Source organism: Monodelphis domestica, chromosome 1 (assembly GCF_027887165.1).
Source record: "Monodelphis domestica isolate mMonDom1 chromosome 1, mMonDom1.pri, whole genome shotgun sequence".
Taxonomy (NCBI): Eukaryota; Metazoa; Chordata; class Mammalia; order Didelphimorphia; family Didelphidae; genus Monodelphis; species Monodelphis domestica.
In genome coordinates, this window is record NC_077227.1 from 253484089 (window position 1) to 253503385 (window position 19297).

The following is a 19297-nucleotide window of genomic DNA, read 5'->3' on the forward strand; positions in this document are numbered from 1 at the left end:
CTTTACTGCTGTTCCCAAGATACACAAGTTACTCCTCTGCTTGTGCCTTTGTCTTGGATGCTTCTCATGCCTGCAATACTCCTTTTCCAAACCTTAGAACTGTTTGGTTTTCTCAGGATTCTGCTTAAGAGCTACTTCTCCTGGAGCCTTTCCTGGCCCCTACTTCCACCTATCCCCCATTCCCAAGCCCTAGTGTCTTCCTTCCTAAGGCTACCTTCCATCTAATTTGAATTTATTTCTATAGATTGCTGTCCCCATTGGAACGTAAGCTCCTCGAGCACAGGGACTGGTTTTGCTTTTTTATTTGTATCCCTACTGCTTAGCAGAGTGCCTCATAAAGTACTTAATAGTTATGACTGATTGTGTGTAGGACCCCTCCAATGGTAGACCTCCGCCCTGCTGGACATGAGTGGGCATGGCTGTTCATACCACTTATGGAGTAACCAATTCCAAATCTTCTGACAAGATGGTAGATCCCTGGACCGTATCACCTGCCTCACTGTAAACCTCTAACCATTGCTTTCTGATCTCTTAATGCTCCCTAAGGATCCTCAGGTCTTGCCATTAACCTCTTAACTGCACCCTGAATACCAGTGACCCCCAAGTTGAATCCTCCCCGTTATCCTGACTTTCCCAATGATAATATGAGCTCCTTTAGATTAGAGACTGTCTTGGTTTTCCATTTGTATTCCCTGCACTTAGCATAGTGCTTGGTCAAAAGGAAGTACTTAATAAACATTTTTATCTATGCCCTCATTCATTCCACCCCAAAATTCATCACAGAAGTGAAAAAAAATGTCGGAGACCTTATAATACAAAATGTAATATTTGATCACCAGCATGATGACTTTTCACACTAAACATTGCACTGGACTGCTAGGGTTTCATGAGACAGAGTTTGGGAAATGGTGAAATAGAATGTTACAATCTTAAATCTGGAATGGACATTAGAGATAATCTGGTTCAAATATCTCATATTACACATGAGGAAACTGAGGTCAAGACAGTGGCAAAGTCAGGATTAGAACTCAGGTCTCCAGATTCCTAGTTGCTCTTTCTACTATACAAGGCTGCCTAAAATAATATGTTGGCTAAAATAAGGGAAGGGGGGGGAATATATGAGTATATATTTTTAAAAATCCATTTTTAAGTAGCTAGAAGGGGCAGTGAATAGAGAAGAGTACCAGACCTGGAGTCAGAAAGACTTTAGTTCAAGTTTGACCCACTTACTATCTCTGTGACCCTGGGCAAGTCCCTTAGCCTCTGCTTGCTCAAGTTTCTTTATCTGTAAAATGGGGATAATAATAGCAACCTACTTCCTCAGGTTGTTGTGAGGATCAAATGACATGTCTATAAAATGTAAATCTTAAAGAACTATAAAAATAATAGCCATTATTATTACTCAAAAAACTATTGATAAATTGTGCTTTGAGAGTATAGACATTTTCCTAAATGCACTCAAACACCCTTACAAATTTTATTTTCAGCTAGCAGTCAACTACTTCTTGCCAGGGTATTAAATAAGACTAAGATATTAATTAACAATATCTTAGGGAACTTGGGTCTTGTCCCAGGGGCACTGCCATTTTAAATGGCGGGAGAGGAGAGAAAATTGCTAAAGACAAGAGGCCTTCAAAACAGAGGGATGGCATTGAAATTATGGAATAACAGGCACCCTGGCAAGAAGTAGGGGGGAATCACAAAATGTTAGAGCAGGAAGAGACCTCAGAGATCATCTATATGCCAAGAATAATTTTACAGATAAGGAAACTGAGGGTTATATAGGAAAAATGACTTGTCCAAGGACATAGAGGGATAAAGTAGAAGAGGTGGACACTGAACTTAATTCTTCTGGGTAAAATGTAATCTTCTTTAAGGCTGGGGTTACCTTGCTTTTGCATCTATATCTCTAGTGCCTGACATAGTTCATGGTACAAATCTGGAAAAGATCCCTTATCTCTAATCTTCAATCTCTTACTGTTTACTGGTTCCTTGAATACTTTCTATAAACATGCCAAAGTTTACTACAGATTAAAACAAACCAAGACCTCTCAAGAGACCCTACCATTCCCTCTAATTATATGCCCATTATCTTGTTTAACTTCCTTGAAAAAGTTGTCTATATTCCTTTATTCCATTTCCTTTCCTCTTCTAAATTCTCTCTGATCTGGCTTCTGACATCATCATTTAACTGAAATTGCTTTCTCCAAAGTTTCTAGTGATCTTATATGGACAAATCTAATGACTTTTTCTCGATCCTCAACCTTCTTGACCTCTTGATAGAATTTGACAATGGTGAGCAACTTCTCCTCTTGAATGCTCTCCCTTCTTTGGGATTGTATACTACTTGTTTTCCTTACTTCTACTACTTCTAGATACTTCTCAATCTCCTTTGCAAGCTCATCATCCATGGCATGCCCCATAGCTGTTGGTCGCTTCTCTTTTCTTTTACTTGGTGCTCTCATCAGCTCCCATGGATTTCATGATCTTGATGCAGAGAAATAAATCTCAGATCTATCTAGCAAGCCCTAGTCTCTATCCTTAGCTTCAGCCCTGTATCACCAACTGGCTATTAAACATTTCAAAATGGAAGCATCTCAAACTCACCATGTTCAAAACAGGACTCATTATCTTTCCTACAAAACCCACTTCTCTTCTGAACTTCCCCATTCCTTTCAAGAGTATAATCATCTTTCCAGTCATACGGTTTTATAATTTTGTCATCATCCTTATTTCCTCATTTTCTTCCAATCCATATATCCAAGCAGCTGCCAAAACTTTCCTTTCTGTTTCCATCTCTCAAACTCTGTCTTTCTGTCTCTTGGTCTCTGCCTCTGCCTCTGCCTCTCTTTCTCCCTCCTCCCCTTTCATTTTTACAAGCATTTATTAAATGCCTTCTGTGCTTCAGCACTTTACAAATTATCTCAGTTAATTCCCATCATCCCTGCGAGGCAGGTGATATTATTATCCTCATTTTTACAGTTGAGGAATAAGCTATGCTAGATCAAATCTAGCTTTAGACATTTCCTAGCTGTGTGAGCTTGAGCAAGTCACTTAATCCCAATTGCCACTCCTTACCATTGCTCTATCTTAGAACTGATACTTATATTGATTCTAAGAAGGGAAAGGTTTGGGCAGGGGGGAGAAGAAGCTATGGCAGGTATGAAATATTCTAGGTATAACTCCTGTCTAAGAGAGTACTCTTGAAATTGTTGGTACACCTAACATCTTCTCATAATCCCTTTTCTGTTTTGAAAGGATGCTGGATTTGGTTTCAGGAGAGAATCTGCCCAAATCATGCCTTTGGTGATAACTTGCTGTAAGACCAAAGAACATTAGTCCAACCTCTACCTGAATACAAAGTCCTTCAACAAATGTACAAGAAGTCATCTAGCCTTTTCCTGGAGAGCTCTAGTAATTCCTGAAGAACTCTGGAAGCAGTGCATTCTGCTTTTGGACAATGTTAATTATTAAGAAGGTTTTTTTTGTTGTTGTTGTTCCTTTGACATAATTCTCTTTGAAACTTTTACTCCCTAATTCTAGTTCTACTTAGTGGAAGCCTTTCTCACTCGATAACCCTTTAAACACTTGAAGAGAATTATATATCCCCCATAAGTCTTCTCTTCTCCAGGAAAAACATCCCTTAGTTTCTTTAATCAATCCTCATATGGCATGAACTCCTGTTTGTCCTTTTCTCCCTCTGTGGCTTCCTTTTGGAATTGTGGTGCAAAACCTCCTTGTTCCTAGAAGCTATGCCTCTCTTAATACAGCCTAAGATTGCATTAGCTTTCTTGGCTGCCACTGTTGACATAGAGACAGTGAGGTGGTGAAGTAGACAGACCAACCACTAGTCCTGGAGTCAAGGAGTCATGAGTTCAAAACCAGCTTCTGTCACTTACTAGCTGTGTAATCCTGGGCAAATGACTTAATCTCTGTTTGCCTTAGTTTCCTCAACTGTAAAATGGGGATAAGAATAGTACCTACCTTTCAGTGTAGTGGTAAAAATCAAATGAATACTATTTGTAAATTACTTCTCACAGGTGAGTGGTACATCTTAGGTGCCATATAAATGCTAGCTATTCTTCTTATTATTATATTGAGCTTCGAATCTACTAAAATCTCCCAAATCTTTTTTCAGATGAACTATTTGCACATGTAATCTCATTTTATCATTGTGAAGTTTCTTTAACCTTTTAACTTCTCTTAGCCTCAGTTTCCTTAACTGTAATATAAAGAAATAATACATTGCCTATATGACAGGGTTGCTGTGAGGATCAAATGCTGGTGGTCCAAAGCAATGTTCTGTGTATCTGCAAACCTTTAAGCACTGCATGTGATGTCAGTTGTAATTATTATTTAGAAGGATAGAGGAAGAGAGGGGGGAAAACAAGGCAATTTGAGGGAGGGAAAATCCCTTGTTTCTTCTCCTTATTACCAATTCCCCATTTCCTTACCGTCTCTCTCCTCGACTGTTGCGGCGGTGTGGACTGGACTGGCTCCGCTGTGGGGAGGACACATCCTTTTTCCGATCCTTGGTAGGAGAGGGTGGGCCAGTCCCTTTGCCAATCTGTAAGAGTCAGGGGAAAGGAGATGAGGGAAGCTCATGAGGTTATCTCAGGACCCTGCACAGCTCAACAGCCAAAAGAATCCAGGGAGGGCTGGGACCCAGAAAAGTCCTGAGAATCCTCCAGAACAGCCTTTACTCGGGACCCTTTCAGTTATTCCTGAATATCCACAAAGAACCTTCCTCTGCTACTGTGAGAGTCACAACAGCCTGATCACCCTCACTCTAAGGCTTTAGCATGGACCAGAATCCAGCTTTGAGTGGGACTTCATTATGTGCCTGGTTTTACCCAAAGATGACTAACCTCATTGTCTGGGCTTGCCTGTCCCTCCTCTGCATCATTTCCTTTCATCATTCCCGAATTTCCCCTATCATTATGCTAGGCAGGAAAAACACAACTCATCAAGGACCACAGGACGCTGTTGCTCAATCTTCATTCTCCAGTGGAAGACTGTTGGTTATCCCACATTGGTTAGTCTCTGGACTAATGTGGCCAGAGCCCATGGCTTAGTTACTATTGTTTCTAGAACTACACACACTGGGTATATATGGAGAGAATAATATAAAGTGATTTGGTGCATGGTCATAAACTGGTTTAGCAAGAATAGCGTTTAGTGTTTCAGCTTTTGTAGAAATTGATCGGTGGGGGCTTAAAATTCAGGACCCTTTTCTGAAAGCTTGAAGGTGGCTCAGGACATCCTGGGGGAACTCTGGGGCTCAGCTTGGAGGTACAGAGAAAGAAGGAGAAGGGGACCTTCTGTTCTTCTCACTTCACTTTGTCCCAGCAACCCTAGATTGCCTCCATGACTTAATCCTATGGAATACTATTTCTGTTTGTCAAGTAAATGGTTGTGTTGGTCCACAGTACCTCAAAGAATCAAACACACACACACACACACACACACACACACACACACACACACACACACACACCCCCCAAAGAATGTCAAAGACCATTTAGAGGTAATCAGAAGGCATTGTAGATAAAGCACTGAGCCTGGATTCAGAAAGACCTGGGTTCAAATTTGGCTTCAAACACTTACTAGATTGTGACCCTAGGCAAGTCACTTAACCTCTTACTGGCTCCATTTCTACAACTGTAAAATGGGAATATTAATAACACCTATCTCCCAGGGTTGTTTTGATGTTAAAATGAGATCATTTAAAAGCATTTAGCACAATTTCTGGCACGTAAATCTCTTCCTCCCTCCCTCCCTTCCTTCCTCAATATATCTGACAAATGGTCATTGGCTTGTACTTGAAAGCCACCAGCAAAGGGGAACTTACTACCTCCTGAAATGGTTGATCCATCTCACTTTGGGATAGCTTTAATTAAAGGAACTTTGCATCATAGTAAGCTAAAAACTTTCTGCTTGCAAGTCTTAGCCATCGTTTCTAGTTCTGACCTAGGGGCTGATTAACAGCCTCTCTTTCAGCTGAACACCAGCCTGCAAATGTTTGAATCAATCAATTAATTGGTCAACATTTATTAAGAATCTACTATGTCAGATACTATGCTGAGTGCTTTGAAGACCACAACCAGTTTCTCCCTCTACCCTTGAGCTCATCTTCTCTTTTCCAGACTAAACATTCCCAGTTCTTTTACTATCTTTGCTAATTTTCCTTTGGACATGTTATAGTTTGTTATGGTTCCTCCTAAAACGTGGTAACCAGATTTTAACCTGGGTACCCCAGATATGATATGATTTAGAGTATAACTAGAGACATCTTCCTGATTCCAATCCTATTGTTTGATTAAGGAGTGTTGCTTTTGTCTTGTAGCACAATTCCTGGCACATAGTAGGTGCTTAAATGTTTATTCACTGGCATCATATCGCTAGTTCATATTGAACTTGTAAGACTCTAAAACTCCTCCTAGTGCAATCATCAACAACATGGAAATAGGTTTTGATGAAGGACACAAGTAATACCCAATGAAATTGTGCATCGGCTACGGGAAGGGTGGGTGTAGGGGAGGGAGGGAAATAATGTGATTATTGTAACCAAGGAATAATGTTCTAAGTTGACTAAATAAATTAATTCAAATGGAAAAAATAAAATTTAATAAAATTTTTTAAAAAAGACTCTAAAACTCCCTAGATCATTGCCACAGGTCTTGTGGTCTACTTATATCTCTGTCATTTTATAATTCTATAGTTGATTCTTTGAACTTTATGTTTATCTCTATAAAATTCCATTTGAATAGTTTGGGTCCCTCAGTGGAGAACTTTTTGGAAACTAATTCTATATCTAAGCCTCTTGACTCATTCTCTTTGTGCAGGCAAGTTTTTAGATTCATGCAATATTAGAATTAGAAGGGACTTCTAATATTAGGTAGCCTAACTCCTTCATCTTTCTTTCTTTCTTTCTTTCTTTCTTTCTTTCTTTCTTTCTTTCTTTCTTTCTTTCTTTCTTTCTTTCTTTCTTTCTTTCTTTCTTTCTTTCTTTCTTTCTTTCTTTCTTTCTTTCTTTCTTTCTTTCTTTCTTTCTTTCTTTCTTTCTTTCTTTCTTTCTTTCTTTCTTTCTTTCTTTCTTTCTTTCTTTCTTTCTCTCTCTCTCTCTCTCTCTCTCTCTCTCTCTCTCTCTCTTTCTTTCTTTCTTTCTTTCTTTCTTTCTTTCTTTCTTTCTTTCTTTCTTTCTTTCTTTCTTTCTTTCTTTCTTTCTTTCTTTCCTTTCTAAATAAAGAAAATGAGGGCAATGGATTGGAAAAGGCTTTCACAGGTAGTTAATGAGACAATTCAGATCCCCAGCCTAATTCTCTCTCTACAAAGCCAGCCCATCTTTTCTTCCTTTCCCAATATGCCCAGACTTCTCTCTTCCACAACAAACCTTCAGCCTCATGTCTCGGGCATGCCGTTCTAGTTCCTTCCTGAAGTCCTCTCTCCCCAACTTCTCCACATCCAGGATGGAATGCTTCCACTCAATCTGCTCAACGCTGTGGGGGTCGTGAGAAACACACTGGCCAAGCTTCACCTTCTTCAGTACATGCCAGCAACGTTGGTAGGCAGCCTCATAATCCAGGACCAGCTCGCTGAGTGTGCGGAAAGTCGGAGGCTTGTACATGAGATCCTCACGGCGGCTCATGCCTAGCGCTCCATAGCGGCCCCCAAAGTTCACTCCCAGCACGATGTGTCGGAAGTAATTCCCTGAGAAGTGGGTTTTGAAGCTGATGGGGAAGCGCTCCAGTGTGGGCATGCTGTTGGTGAGGTAACTGGCCGTGCCAATCCTGTTCAGGAAAACAGCCAAAGAACAGCCAACCCCCAGGGTAGAGAACATCCCCCAATGGAATGGGTAGATTTCCCAAGATACTATTGCTTCTTAATGGAACTTCTCCAGAAGGGCCTTTCAGTAACTGATGATAGCCGAGTCCCAGATACTTCTAGGGATAACAGTCCCTCTAGTTTTGCTGCCTTGTCTCTGGGATAAAGTGAAGTGGCAGTGAAGGCAGAGGGACCCTAGTCCTTCTCAGCTACTAGCATGGTCTAGAATTCCAGGTTTTAGTCTTCCTTTTCACCTGGAGTGTTTCTTTACAAGTCATAGAATGGAACTGGAGATTTCCATCTAGTCCAAAGTGTCCATAGACCCCTCAGGAAATCTCAAATGTCCTGTAACCAAATCTCATGACTACATATAACCCCCCTTAGAGAACAGCAGTTTGGTCTTATCAGAATCAAACACCAAAGGGGGAGCATATCTCATAAATGAGGGCCAAACCCTTTGCCTTTGGTACTGACCTCCTTAGTTCTTTGTCTTTTGGGGAAGTGAACTTGGTGCCTAGGGGAAGCTGCCAGTCAGTCGTGGGCTTGGAATTCTCATAAAGAAGGGGGTATGGGGAGGTAGATTAGGAAGACCTCGAGTTTAGATCCTGCCTCTGCCACTGACTTCAGCCTTCATCTACATAAGGCAACTCCTGAGGACTCGACAAAATGATATATGATCACTCTTAGTAAAGGAACTTCCCTGTTATGTCATATTCAAAAGCCTTCAGTCAGGGGAAACCCATTTTATACAATTCCCCAGAATACACTTTTTTCTTTTTTAAACCATCACCTTCTATCTTAGAATCAATAATAAATATTAGATCCAAGACAGAAGAGTGGTAAGGACTAGACAATTGGGGTTAAGTGGCTTGCCAAGGGTCACTTAGCTAGGAAGTGTCTGGGATCAGATTTGAACTCAGATCTTCCTGACTCAAGACCTGGCACCATATCCACTGTGCCACCTAGTTGCCACCAAAGCATACATTTTAGACATATGTCTACCTTTTTTGGCAAAAGGATTCATAAAGAATGAGCAAATTTTTTACATCCCTGGGATGGAGAGTGACCAATCCCTACTACAATTTCAAGAATTAAAGTAAGAAGAAAGGTGGCTTGGGATAGAGCCGAGGGGGTCAAGCATGCAACCCAGGGGCACATGTGATCCACAGCATTCCTGAGTGCAGTACGAACCAGATTAAAGTATAGTTCCGATCTAATTTTAATGTGTTGATGCAAACATAGGTGATTTTCTAAATCAATATGTGGCCATTGGGATCCTTATGTATGGTTTAGTGGGCCCCCCATTTCTATTGGAGTTTGATACCACTGGTATAGTGGAAAAAAACAGTGAACTTAGAGTCTGTCAGTACTGGGTTCATAAACTGCCTCTGACATTTATTGTGTGTGATGAGTCACTTAATCTCTTTGGGCCTCAATTATCTCATCTGTAAAATGAAGTGGGAAGTGGGGTTTGGACTTGATAATGTCTAAGATCTCTTCCTGTCTTAAATCTATGATCCTTTGAGAGCTGTGGAGGAAGAGAATATGTCTGGCCTGAGAAAGAGATAAAACTAGAACTTACAAACTCTTGATTTCCTGTTTTTTTCTTTTTTCAGTTCTTTGAGCCACCCAGAAGTCATGATTCCTACCTCTGACGAAGACAAATTCTTCCCAGATTCTGCTTCTAGCAGGATTTGGTTTATTTTTGTACCCAGGTAGTGTTCCAAGAACATAGTTCTCTTCCTGGTCATGATGATGATTTATCGTCTTTTTAATCTTTCCCTCTCATACAATGAGTCTTGTTTTTCTATCTTCTAACCCTCTTCTAAAGCTTGAGAAGGTAGAGAGTGCAAATGAGCTGCTGGGTCATGTGGTGTACTACACATCACACACATGTGCACATAATACACGTGCACACATACACACTCATGTAATATGTGTGTACATGGATGCACCTATAAATATGATGCACACGTGTGCTCACACAGTGCTAACACACACACACACACACACACACTTTTACCTTTTGGGCAGTGGCTGGAACAGTTGTCTTGCCCTATTCATCTATCCTACCATTTCTTTTTCCTGAAGGTACCATGGCTGCTCTCTTCTAGTTTATGATTCAGGGATAAAGTGCCAAGGATGTAATGTGTGATATAAGACATGCAGGTTTCACTCAGTGCTCATTTCATTCTTACACCAAAAGTAGGTGGGAGGGTTAGCCACAGAACAGATATACAGGATTTTTAGAACTGATGGAGATCTACCACAATTTCCTTATTGTACAGATGAGGAAACTGAGATCCAGGGAGAAAAGGGACTTGACTAAGGTTACAGAGACAGAGGAAGGCAGAGTCAAAACTAGTATTGGGCATTCTTGATTCTTGATATCAAATGTAGACTTGGGTAAAAAACAAAAACAAAAACAAAGGCAGAGCAATGATAGAAAAGAAGGGCAGGTAATGAAGAGAAAGGATACATTCCCAGGATCACAGCTTCTAGGCATTTGATTGGCAGAGCCTCTTTGGTCATCTCCTTAGCCAGGTCCATCAGCCTGTGGGGAAAGAGAAAGGGTTAGACCCAGGAAAAAAGCTTCATTGATTGTCCTTAGACCCAGAGGAGGACATTGCCGAGGGGGAAGATGGAAGTGAGGGAGGCTAAAATGAACAAGAAATGGAAAAGAGGGCAAGAAATAAGCAAAACAAATGGAAAGAGACAATTCTTACTCTCCTGGCTTATTCTGCTTAGGCTTGGCACCTTTCATTTACATGTCCTCTCTTTTGAAAGAGGAGAAAGGGCTACTCTTTGGAGATGGATGTGGAATAAGAGAGAAAGAGAAAAGGAGGTGGCTTTTAGTGTGATGACATAGAAAGGGAAGGATTATTTCCTTTCTTCCTGTTTTACATATCCTCTACCACAATACAAAATCCTCTCTCCCTCCCCTCCCCGCCACATCCCCCAAACTCTGGATCCAAGAGACCACCTGAGGAAGGGCTAGTTAGGTCAATTAGCAGTGTATCCCTTCACTCACACTCATGTATTTGATAGTCATTAGCAGAGGGTGATAGCCCCCACCTTAGATGGGGAGCCATTTAGGGAGGATGGGGAAAGAGGGGGAAAACCTATTAAGTTTTTATACAAGGCTCAGAGTTGACCTCTCCTCTTTTAATAAACATACCCCAAAGGGACCAAACCAACTGGTTTCCTCCCAGGGACAGAAGGGGTGGAGGCAAGACTATTTAAGCTCTACTGACCCCAATAATGGTTTGTTCAAGAATCATGTAACTGGGCACAATCGCCAGTCTGCATCTGACTCCATGCCCTATTGTCCCTCAATAAAGATTTTAGATTGTCTAAACCCAGTTAACTCCAAGGCCCATTGTTCCTAGGCTCTTGTGTTTGGAATTCATGAAGCTTTATTAGATTTTAGTTCCAAAGCAACTTGGATCCCTTCCTCCAGTTGATCAGACCTATCTCATCATACTAGGCCCCTGGGAACCCAGACTCAGACTACACCCTTCACAAAAGAAGGGAACAGAGCATTCTTCAGCTCTTATCAGGTCATTCACTGAGAAATGACAAACTAGCTCGCTCATAATAGGTACCAATCTTGAAATCTTCTCCAGGGTGTTCTCATGGGGTACCAGTCTTACATACTTACAGGTATTGGTAAGCTTGGAGGAGAGGAGTGAGAGGAGGAGAGGAAAAGATGGGAAGGCATAAACTGTGTTGAATAGACTCCAATTCCTTAGAGAGCAGTTCTTAACCCTTTTTTGGAATTTGGACTTTTTTGGCAATCTGAGAAGCCTAATGACTCCTACTCAGAACAATGTTTTCGAAAGCATAAAATAAAGTTTTATATACTTTAACAAATAAAAGAAAGTAAAATAGGATTATAAAAGCAATTATGTTGATATTCAGTCATCAAAATGTTAAAAAAGATGTCATAGATTAAGAACTCCTATTTTAGAATTTCTGCTAAAGTAAGAATCCTCTCTAGGGCACAGAAGGACTGCTCCTTGCCCCACAATTTAGGGTCTGGCTAGTGACTCTTAGAGGAAGATGGGAGGAGATGGCTTCTCTATGTGATGATTAAAAAAGATTTGACATATACATATATTTTTATTATATTCATGTGTGTATGTGAGCATATGTATCCACATAAATATCTATATATTTTCCTAAGGCATGCATTGACTCCCCATTGTCTACCAAATAAAATATAAACTCCTTATCCTGGCATTAGAGGCTCTTCACAATCTTCCTCCAACCTACTTTTCCAGCTGCCTTGCAAACTATTTCTTGTTGTTGTTATTTCAGTTATATCTGACTCTTAGTGACCCCATTTAGGGTTTTCTTGGCCAAGATATTTGAGTGGTTTGCCCTTTCCTTCTACAGTTCATTTTCCAAATGAGGAAACTAGGGCAAACAGGGTTAACACTGCCCAGAGTCTAGTAAGTGTCTGAGACCATATTTGAACTCAGGAAGATGAGTCTTTCTGACTCCAGGTCTGGCATTCTATCCATTGCACCACCCAGCTGATTATTGCATATGTCTATCCTTCATCTACTCTAAATTCTAGCCTCAGTGGCTTACTCATTCTTTACTTATCTAATTCTCCCCTCTCTCACTCCTGTTTCACATGCCTAAAATGGGCTTTTTTCTCAAGCTCTGACTATGACATCTTTCCACTCTTACAAGTGGAAATTCCTAATTCACTTCCTTCATGAAACCCTACCTGAACCTCTCAGTTAGAAATCCTTCCTCTAGTCTTTCAGGCTACTCTCCTACTTCTGCTTCTCCTACTTCCTTAATCATTCTTTTTAATGGTTAATTTTCTTTTAAAAATTTATTTATTTAGAATGTTTTTCCATGGTTACATGATTCATGTTCCCTCCCTCCCCTCTTCCCTCCCCCCTTCTGGAGCTGACAAGCAATTCCACTGGGTTATACATGTATCATCGCTCAAAACCCATTTCTATATTATTCATATTCCTTAATCATTCTTATAGTAATTTATGTATTTACTTCAGTCATCTACTAGAGTAGAAACCCTTTGAGGGCAGACACTATCATTTTTCATCTTTATATCTCCATGACCTGGTAAATTTAATTAATCCTTACTCCCATTCTCCAAATGATCAAAGCAAGAAGGTAAGATGCTTTCACTCCAGGCTAGATCCATTCTTCCAGATCCACCCCATTTCTAGATCCATTTTTTCTTCAAGGCTGCCCTTGACTTTCATATAAACTGTCTGTATAAAGACCCTGCTCTCACCATGGGTGATCATTTGTCCTTTATTCCTCCAGGATTGGCCTAAAGTCACCATTGAAAAGTATAGCTGCCTAGAAATGCAGTTGTTATGTTGATCTCCTGTCTTATTTAGTGGGGAACGGTTCTGATCCAAATGGTCCAATGAGGCACTTACCCAGTCAGAGGTCTGCTCTTCTTAATTTCAAAGAACTGTGTCCCTGTATGATTGTACCTTGAGGCAAAAGGTTAAGGGCCATTTGACTTTCTTTGGAAGGGACTGGAAATCACGGATGGGAATGCCAGGTTGTTTCTTAAGACACATCATCTCTCCATTCTAGCATGGGTATAACTCATTTTTAAACCTCTTTCTCAGGGATCAAGTGGTCAGATCAGTGTTATCTTTACTAAGGGCACAACAATCTACAACCCTGTGGGTCCACTCAGGAGCCTCTGTGATTCTGAGTGGTTATCAGTGTAATTAAAGTTCCTTTGTCTGACTACTTCCTCATAACCATCTCTACCACTACCATCCCTCTAATGGTCCTATCCCTCACTTTCCATTTTTTGCTTTTTAGAATCTGCATTTTATTGGTAAACTTCTCATCATATTAGGTCTGTGCTCTGTTCCTCAAAATTCTTTGTATATATTTGATGCACAAATTTTCTCTAAACATAACATGCATATGTTATTTTTCTCCAATGGACCATAAGCTCATTGAAGGTAGGAATTATTTTGTTTTATTTTTGTGTCAGGAGCTCAGGCTAGCATGGGCTGACTCTTAAATGTTGTGTGAGCATTTACACCTCAGAAATCTGCAAGTGCTCTGAATCAAGGCTCAACATATTGCTTCGTTTTTAGCCTAGTTTAAAGAAATTGATGGAGAGAATTTTAATAATCAGATTTAGCTTAAAAATGTGCATTGGCAACATACACCACTCTTTGTATCCCTAGAGCCTAGTACAGTGGCTGGAAAATAGTTGAAGTTCAATAAAATCTTCTTAAATTCCACTGAAATTGAAATTCCCCTCTCTGTTCAATTTTCTCCCTAACATGGGGAAATCCAGAGTCTACAATATATCTCAGGAGACATGCAGTACTCTACTTCTCTCAGAGGTGGGGGGGGGCGGGGAGAGAAAAAGTGTATTTAATATTCATTGTGTGCCAGGCATTATGCTAAGTGCTCTGGAAGCATTATTTCCTTTGATCCTCACAACAACCCGGTGAGGTGGATACTATTATTATGCTCATTTTATAGTTGAGGAAATGGAGGCAAACAGCTCTTAAGTGACTTGCCCAGGGTCCAAAGCTAGTTACTATCTGAGACTGGATTTGAACTCAGGTCTTCCTGACCCCAAGTCCAGAACTCTATCCACTGGGCCATTTGGCTGCCCAGGTGGTGAGGATGATGGACATAATTGCATTTACTTCTTTCTTTCCTCTTACAATCCTTTTGTTCTTTTCTTTACTCTTACTTTTCCCCTTCACTCATATTCTCCACAGAGGTCCTTAGATCATTTCTCACCTAATTAGGAGGGGGTGAAAGCAAACTATAGAGAAGATCACAGAATTTGCCGCGAGAAGGAACCTACAAGTTACCTTGTCTAACCTCTTTATTTTACAGCTGAGGAAATAGAGGCAAGGGAGGATAAGCAGTAGTTTGTTCAAGATGACATAACTAAGTGACAGGTAGGTGGCTTGCTGGATAGAGAGCCAGGCCTGGAGAAAAGAGGTCCTGGGTTCAAATCAGACCTCAGATTCTTCCTAGCTGTGTTCCCTGGACAAGTCACTTCATCTCAATTGCCTAAGTGTTCCTTTACCTTGGAACTGATACTTAGTATTGATTCTAAGACAGAAAGTAAGGATTGGGGAAAAAGATTACATAACACCTTGGAACAGATACATAGTGTTAATTCTAAGACAGTATTGAAAAAAAATGACAGAATGAGTAAGTAGTAGCAGAACCAGAATATAAACCCAGGTCAGGTCTTCTCACTTCAAATGTCAACCTATTTTTTTCTTACCACTTTCCTAGAAGGTTTGGAAAAAGAGATTCCAGCTTTTGGGCTATTTCCCAAAGCCACTTAATTTTCTAGTTAGTGGAGAGTTTGGGCAGCAGAGAGAGGTACAAGATCTGAGTTCTAGTCACAGCTGAGTCACTTCTCGTAGGACCCAAAAAAAGTTGTTCCATCCCTTTAAGACTCAGTTCCCTCTTTTATAAAATTACCAGATTGACTGGATTGCCACAGTCAGCTTTTCAACACCAATATTTGCATTTGCTCTTGGTTCTTGTTTAGGTCTGGCTACTACAAGAGAATAAAACAAAAAATCAAACATAAAGAAAGCAAAACAAACAAAACAAAAACTAGTAAGCAAGCATGGTGTGTATGTATGTGTCTAAGGGGAAAGTCTTGAATTTGTGTCTGGGATTCCTGTGACACCGTTTTGTGTGCAAGGGAGGAGGAAGTTAAAAAAAGCCCACAGACAAATGTGCCTACATGAATTCACGCAGTCTGCACAGACGGGGTGGGGGTCATCTCCCCACATTTAGTGGTCCGTAATCTAAGAACACCGTCATTCTTCCCAGCCTCTGTAGCCAGTAGCAGCTATGACCCTAAAGCATTAATTACATCAGGCTAAAGTCATAGTAAGCTGGGGTATACCCAGAGAAAAACCAAGGAAAATCTTAAATGTCTGGGAATCTAGGCAACCTCACATCCTGGTTTTACTCATTACTGTGTGACTTTGGACAAGTCTCTTTACTTTCTCTGAGACTTAGTTTTCTCATCTTCAGTGTCTAGATCCTACTATCTGATATTCAGATGGCCTATTCAAGTCTCATTTGAGTTAGCATACATAGAAGAATAGAAATTAGGGTGACCCCAGAATCCCAAGGCAGTCCTAGCATTATACTATTGTGGTTTTGGACAATCTTAGGCTCCCTAGTCTCATTTCCTCATTTGTAAGATGAGTGAGTGATGCCACAACTTGAGCTTTTAATTCCAAAAAGTCATCAGTAATAATAATGACTAACAGAGGCAGCTAGATGATTTAGGTCAGGGGATTGAGAGCCAGGTCTAGAGACAGGAGGCCCTGGGTTCAAATCTGACCTCACATACTTCCTAGTTAATTGATCCAGGGGCAAGTCACTTAACCCTCCATTGCTTAGCTCTTATGGCTTTTCTGCCTTGGAACCAATACACAGTATTGATTCTAACATGGACAGTAGGGGGTTAAAAATAATAATAATGGCTAACATTTATATAGAGTTTACTATGTGCCAGTTACTGTGATAAGCTGTTTATAATTATTATCTCATTTTATCCTCACAACAACCCTATGAGGTAGGTATTATTATTATTTCCATTTCTGCAGATGAAGAAACTGAGGAAAACAGAAACTAAATGACTTGCCCAGGGTCACAAAGCTAGTGTCTGAAGTTGGATTTGAACTCAGGTCTTCCTGACTCTTAGCCCAGGTAACACTTTGAGTAGATGGGTGGTGTCAAACTCAAATAGGAACTAAATGGTACATAAGGGTTTCTATGAGCCACATATTGACTTAGACAACTCCATACTAATGTTTTTTCATGTTCTTTGTATGTTTATTTTCCCCCCAATTATATTTTAATCTGGTTCAGGCTGCAGTTGGGAAGGCAGGGGACCAAGTGTTTGACATGTCTGGTCTAGATGATCTTCAAGCTCTATTGGCAGCAGCAAGGTGGCTAGATGGATAGTGGATAGATAGAGCAGTTGGCCTAGATTCCTGACTCCAATTCTGGCCTCACTAGCTATGTGACTCTGGGAGAGTGAGTTAATGTTGGTTGCCTCAGTTTCCTCATCTGAAAAAATGCGCTTGAGAAGGAAATGACAAGCCATTCTGGTATCTCTGCTAAGAAAACCCAAATGGAGTCACAAAGAGTTGAAATGATGGAACAACAACAACAACAAGCTCTAGTACTCTATGCTGTTTTTCTTTATTCTCTTACTCTGGAGCTGATTTTCTCTGAGTCTGATCCTTATCTGTGACTCACTCTTAGCCTTCAAAAGTACTTTTTAAATGGTACACAGTAGATTCTTCTCTGGCGGATCCCTTAGAGGAAGATGCTTGGTTGAGTTTGATGGCCATCCTAGGTCCTTTGGAGCTAGTCTTTCCCTTCAGTCAGAAGCCAATAGGTCTGGAGTTCTATCTTGACTAGGCTTTCTTGGCTCAAGTTCTGCCCATCACTGTTACAAGGAAACTGTAGTAATAGAGGAAAGTATGAGGGAATCCACAAGAAGAGGGGAAAAGGAGAAAATATTTATTAAGCACCTGCGCTGTCCTAGGCAACCACACGGCTCAGTGAATAGAGCACTGGGCTTGGAATCAGGAATATCTGAGTTCAAATTTGACCTCAGACACTTTCTAGTTGTGACTCTGGGCTTAAATTCTGTTTGCCTTAATCCACTGAAGAAGGAAATGACAAACCACTCCAATATCTTTGTCAAGAAAACCCCATGAGAAGAATGGTCCAGGGAGTCATGAAAGGTCAACCATGATGAAAGGACAATCACAAATGTGCCAAAGATTATGTTAAGTGCTTTATAATTATTCTCTCATTTAATCCACAATAAAATGGGATGATAAATGGCTTTCCAACACCTTCCTTGACAAGGGCTCAGCTTCCATCTTAGGGTAATATAATACATGGTGGTACCTTTCTGTGGACAGACTTAGGTGGTCCCAGGGAAAGACTAGGACACCCACTACCCAGTGTGGTAAAGGATACTGCAGCTCCCTGATATAACGCTGTATGGCTTCCAGGCGCTCAGGGATCGAGGTGGACGGCTGGAATGTAGGCACACTTGGTATGGGAGTCTGGGGAAACAAAAGAAATATAATCCTGGTCACAAGGGAAGAGGAAGCTTGGTTCTTGAACCTTTTAGTCAAGCCAGACTTGATTCCAGGAGAAGGTACAAAACAAATGAAATTGGTTTCTCCCATCCCTCCACTCAGACTCCTCTTTCAGTCTGTCCTTATTTCCTTTGGCACTCACTGTCTCTAACTAGAAGCCTAGGTCACCTGACCCTCCCCACCACATGGTATCACACTCAGACTTGGGCAGAGACTCTTTCCCTAGATTTCAACTATCAATCATGGGGACTCTGGGAATTTTGAAGAACGTTTGGATTTCAGTTTTGTTTTTGATGGGATACTTTTAGAAATAAGCATGTCTGGGTATAGTTTAAACTACTTCACTGGGATTGAGAAAAAATTTGCTAGATTTATTATTAGATTTTACTAGATTTAGATTATGCTATTTTGTAAAAATTTGATACCTGGATTCAGAAGGCACACAAGAAGAAACACAGCATAGGACATTAGAGGCAGGCTGGAGACAAGAGACACTGAAACTAGGTGGTACAATAGCTAGAGTTCCAGGCCTGGGGACAGGAAGATTCATCCTCTTGGGTTCAAATCTGATTTCAGACACTAACTAGCTGTGTGACCCTGAGCACGTGCCTTAATACTATTTGCTTTAGTTTCCTCATCTACAAAGTGAGCTGGAGTAGGAAATGGCAAACCATTCAATATCTAAGAGTCAGACATGACTGAAATGGCTGAACAACAACAAACTCAAGTCTCACCTTGGACCTAGACTAGCTGAGTGGCCACAGGTAAGTCATTTAGCCTTAGTGCCTCAGGCAACTCTGGCTTTATAAATGCCAACCAGTTGCTGCTCTGCCTTGCTAGAGGAGAATTTTGCTCTTTACTGGGTTCACCTTCCTCCTTCTCCATTCTTTGGGCTTTAAAACAGTGAAGTTTGTTTTGCGTTTGAGTTTAGGTACATTAAAATTTATTTGCTTTACATAGCCTGCTCTTTGGGACCTTCCTTGTGTCAGATGACAGTCTACTAATCTGATGAACAAATCCATGCTCTTGTGCCAGTGGATGTGAATTGATTAATGTGTTATCCCCTCCAGGTAAAATAGGTTAATGATATCAGGGGTTTTCTGGAGGGTTGATACTTCAATTCAAAGCAATAGCTAATGGTGAGATTTTTTATGATCCCAGTAGATTGAGAGATGGAGGGGAAAAAAGGAGATAAGTTTTGGGCAGACAGGTCTTTCAATGGCTCTCAAAAGAGAAATATAGAAATTATTTCTGTTTTTTACATTCTCTTTTGGCAAGACTTCATGTTATACTACTAATGTGGTTCATGGCGTGCACAAAACACAGAG

At 40.6% G+C, this 19297-nt stretch overlaps 1 protein-coding gene across 1 annotated transcript in view; it reads right to left on the reverse strand.

The window, feature by feature from the left end:
- Positions 1-19297, reverse strand: part of VASH1 (vasohibin 1) — a 32333-nt gene that overhangs the window by 5531 nt on the left and 7505 nt on the right. The window contains exons 2-6 of the mRNA XM_001374421.4: positions 17845-17933; positions 13254-13310; positions 10304-10378; positions 7394-7775; positions 4455-4567 (exon numbers count right to left, since the gene is read on the reverse strand). Of these exons, the coding sequence (XP_001374458.1) occupies positions 4455-4567; positions 7394-7775; positions 10304-10378; positions 13254-13310; positions 17845-17933 (716 nt within the window). The remainder of the gene's footprint in view (positions 1-4454; positions 4568-7393; positions 7776-10303; positions 10379-13253; positions 13311-17844; positions 17934-19297) is intronic.